At 55.9% G+C, this 4,364-nt stretch overlaps 1 protein-coding gene across 1 annotated transcript; it reads right to left on the reverse strand.

The window, feature by feature from the left end:
• Positions 1–1,955: 1,955 nt before the first annotated feature.
• Positions 1,956–4,032, reverse strand: LOC125946291 (uncharacterized). The gene is made up of 2 exons (XM_049668995.1): positions 2,799–4,032; positions 1,956–2,026 (listed from the first exon to the last, which is right to left on the reverse strand). Exons 1-2 carry the CDS (start codon positions 3,730–3,732, stop codon positions 1,956–1,958), a joined length of 1,005 nt encoding a protein of 334 aa, XP_049524952.1. The 5' UTR covers positions 3,733–4,032.
• Positions 4,033–4,364: the final 332 nt, after the last annotated feature.

Raw genomic sequence — 4,364 nt, forward strand, 5'->3', positions numbered from 1 at the left:
AAAGCGGCGTCCTCGGTTCCCTTCATAACGTTTCTGATTTTGTCTGATTCCGACATCGTCGCGTCCACGCGCTTACACAAGTCCAGGATATCTTCGATATAGATAGTGAAGGACTCTCCTGGCTGTTGGGCTCGTTCTCGCAAGCGGGATTCTGCTTGTACCTTGCGCGCAGCAGGACGACCAAACACAGCTATTAACGAGGTCCTGAACGCGGACCATGTAGGAATTTCCGTCTCGTGGTTGTTGCACCAGAGGCTTGCCACGCCGGCGAGGTAAAAGAACACGTTGCTTAGTTTCGCGGCATCGTCCCATTTATTGATGACGCTTACTCGCTCGTACGTGGACAGCCAGTCCTCCACGTCGCTGTCATCTGTGCCGCCGAAAACAGGAGGATCCTTGTGGCGAGGTAGACCAGAGCACACGACGGAGGGTGTAGGAGGCGTTTGCTGGGTCGTCGGCTGAGATGCGTCCTGTGTGAGGGCTGGGCGTGATGGCTGAGGCGTGAAGGCTGAGGCGTGAAGGCTGAGGCGAGAATAACAGGGTAACACTTATTTATTAGAAAACATAGTGGCACGCGCCAAAAACCATGACCGTCCGTGGCGGCGGTCGTAGCGAACGGGAGAGAGAGCCCTGCCTCCTTTGGGCTTGGCGTTGAGTCGGCGTAACAGCGCTGTAGGTGGCGCTAGCGATGAGATAGGCGGCACATGCGGGCGCTCACATCCCACCCCAGTCTGACTGACCACGTCTCGTGGTCAATTGCTTCTGCACACTGTCACACGCACGATACCACACCCACACACATGCGCGGGAACGCTGCAACTTCACTCGAGCACAAAGTCGTCGAGGTGGCTCGGTAGACATCGAGTGCGTTGGGGCCGTTGAGGCTGTTGCTGCTCTGTAGAGGCGATAAACACCATTGAAGCGAGGTGCTATTTTCTCATTGGCAACCGGAGCCTGTCGTCTCACCCAGACCATATCACCGACGGTAAAGGTGTGAGAACGGTGGCTGCGGTCGCAGCGCTCTTTGCGTGCACCTTGGGCTGCTTCCGAATTGGCGGCTGCTTCGGAGCGCTGCACTGTTGTGTCGAGGATGCGCTCGGCAAGGGCGGAGTGCTGGAACGGAGGATGGTGTTGGAGTGGAATCTTCGGTACGTAGCCATAGAGAAGCTGAAATGGCGTAACGTTCGTGCTGGCATTCATGGACGTGTTTACTGCAAATGCTGCCTCTTGAAGTTTGGTAGGCCATGACAGTGGTTCCATTGCACAGATCTTGCGGAGAGCTGCCAGGAGAGTTCCATTGCTTCTCTCGACTAAGCCATTGCCCTCAGGTCGATAGGCAGTTGTGAAATGGAGCTCCACGTAATGAAGACTCATGAAGCGCTTGAACTCATTGGATTCGAAGGCTGAGCCATGGTTAGCACCTGCCAAACGGGACAAGTGGTCGGCTACAACGTTTTGGCGTCCTGGCTGATGTCGCACGGTGAAATCGAACTCTACTGTAAAGTCCATGAGCATAGAAGTGAACCGACGAGATGGCCGCACGTTGGACGTTAAGCAGGCAACAGTCCAGTTGTCTGTGACCAGAGAGAATTTTCTGCCTTGGAGGTATTGGCGGAACTTCACAGTTATTGCCCCGTGCACGGCGATATACTCCCATACATTGCTGTGCAGTTTTCGTAACTCCAACGTAAGTCCACGGCTGGCGTAGGCAATGACACATTCTCTGGTGTCTTGGATTTGCGATAACACTGCTCCAATGGCTTCCTGCGAAGCGTCTGTGGTTAGCGTTGTGGTTGCCATGGGGTCGAAGTGCGCCAAAAGGGGAGGCTGGGTGAGGGCGAGCTGGCTGTCAACGCGAGCCGGTGGAATGTCAGGATGAATGTGCACGAGCGCCGTGTCGGAAGCGCGGAAGTTTGACACTAGAGGAGCGCTACTTGAGGGCAACGTTTGGGCTGCTAACGCTTGCCATGGTGGCTGTTCTGGCAACGGCAACGGATCACGTTGTAGGCAGTCTTTGGAACTGGGCCTGGTTTCAGGAAAAAGGACGGACCTTGTTGGGATCACAGCATTTGCCATTCTTGAGACTAGCTTTTGGTTTGTGGTAATGGTGATATTCGTGGCTGTATGCTGCAACTGCGCTGGCTTCGGAGGCTCAAAGATGAGACGTGCCTGCGCTGCCGAGAACCAATCCTCACCAAGAATGAGGGGGAGTACATTATCTTCTAAAACAGCAGCTTCAACAACTCCTGTGGCGGGGCCGATGGATATCTTCAAAAATGCAGCACCAACAGGTAGCACTGTGCTTCCTCCTACCACCACGAGTGGAGGCTCGGTCCATGGGATGATCATGCTTGCAGGTACACGAGCTTTAGAGATTAATGTCACCTTGGACCCAGAGTCAGGAAACGCTTCACACTCACCGACTCCACTGAGAGTTGCGTTGAAGAAGGGGCATTGCTGTTGTGAGCCGTCAAGCGGAACGGGTGCACTGTGCAGTGCTGGGGGCTGCTGTGTCTTGGGCATGGTTGGAGACGCTGGTGATGATAAGCGGCTGGTGCGTGTAGGGCACTTGGATGCCAGATGACCCAAGGCATGACATTGGTAGCAGACAGCTTGAGACAGGTCTTGACCGCTACGAAAAGCTGGAGCGCCATACTGTGCCGAAATAGCTGCATAAGTAGCTTCTTGTTGCTCGGCAGGCAGCTCTGAAATGCGCGTTTTTGGTGTGGCCCCTCGGGAGGACTGTGGTGTCGATTGGTCTGAGCGAGGCTGCTGGCGCTCTGCGGGCTTAGCGGCACGAAAGGGTTGCGACGGCGGCAAAACAGAACCGGCAAATGGTGACGGGCTTGCTTTGGCGTGTAGATGTTGCGCACTCTTGTCGAGGCTGGTGCAAGTAGAAATAAACTTAGCTACCGTGGGCGGCCGGTTGGCTGCTATGGCGGCGAGGATGTGTTGTTCCCGTAAACCATGCAGCAGGTAGTCAATCTTTTGGGCCTCAGAAAGGTTAACGGGGCAACGCTCAATGATCTTCAACTTGGCAAAGGCATATTGGTGTAAGCTTTGGGATGGGGCCTGGGTTACCCTCATGACCTGCTCTTGCCACTCAATGAGGGACAATTCTGTACAAAATGTGTCCTTCAGGGCGGCACTCCACGTGGCCCAGGTGCTGTACTGGTTGCCGAACGTGAGATGCCAGTCTCGCGCCGTGCCTTTCAGCTTGCTAGCTGCGATCAGGCGTGTGGTGGCGTCGTCCCACGAGGCGAGCTGCTGCACTCGGCGTACGTCGTCAAGCCATGTATTGACACTGTGGCTGTGCAAACCTGCGAATTGCGGGATGGACGATGACAGGTCTGGCAGTGTCGTCACCGTTGTTGCAGGGCGAGGTAGCTGCTGGAACAGCATGGCGAGGCTCTGTAGAGTGGCTGGGTCCAGCGTCAAAGACGCCGCAGCGTTCGAGGCGGATTCATTCGTTTCAACCGAGGGGGTAGCTTCACGCTGCTGCTGAATGTCGGCTTGCAAACGCTGAAAGAGCTCCTCTTTCGAACCTGTGATATCCAGCTGTCGACGGGCCAATTCTTCGCGTATAAGGTCGACGCCGAGGCGCGACATGGTCACCGGGTCGAGATTCTGCCACACAATTCCGGGCATGATGCACCGCGAAACGAGGCTGGGCGCACGGGAGACTGGGCGAGTGATCGCTAAGCCTAGTTGTCGACTAGGGCTAGTCAACATTCACGGCACTCTTCATATGACGGCCGTGCTTTACACAGACGAGCGGTAAAATGGCAGGAGTATCTTCAGGCGTGAGTCTTCGGCGGCGTGAGTGCGTAAGTACAATGACGAATGCAGTTGAGAAGGCGTACTGACCGGCGTTCGACGCTGGCGTTGTTGCTGGCGTTCGACGCTGGCGTTCGAAAGGCGTTCTTGCGCTGCCGTGGCTGAATGGCTTGGCTGAGGTTCGGGGTCGACTGCGCCAGATGTGAGGGCTGGGCGTGATGGCTGAGGCGTGAAGGCTGAGGCGTGAAGGCTGAGGCGTGAAGGCTGAGGCGAGAATAACAGGGTAACACTTATTTATTAGAAAACATAGTGGCACGCGCCAAAAACCATGACCGTCCGTGGCGGCGGTCGTAGCGAACGGGAGAGAGAGCCCTGCCTCCTTTGGGCTTGGCGTTGAGTCGGCGTAACAGCGCTGTAGGTGGCGCTAGCGATGAGATAGGCGGCACATGCGGGCGCTCACACCTGAGACATGGTTGAGGAGAGGGTACGGGATCGAAGCTCCAGGATGCGTTCGAGCGTAGCACTCTCCACCACTTGTAAAGGCGTTTATTGCACGCAAGCGTTAGGGCTGACCGTCCGATCAGTTC

The sequence above is a fragment of the Dermacentor silvarum genome, chromosome 6 (assembly GCF_013339745.2).
Source record: "Dermacentor silvarum isolate Dsil-2018 chromosome 6, BIME_Dsil_1.4, whole genome shotgun sequence".
Lineage (NCBI taxonomy): Eukaryota > Metazoa > Arthropoda > Arachnida > Ixodida > Ixodidae > Dermacentor > Dermacentor silvarum.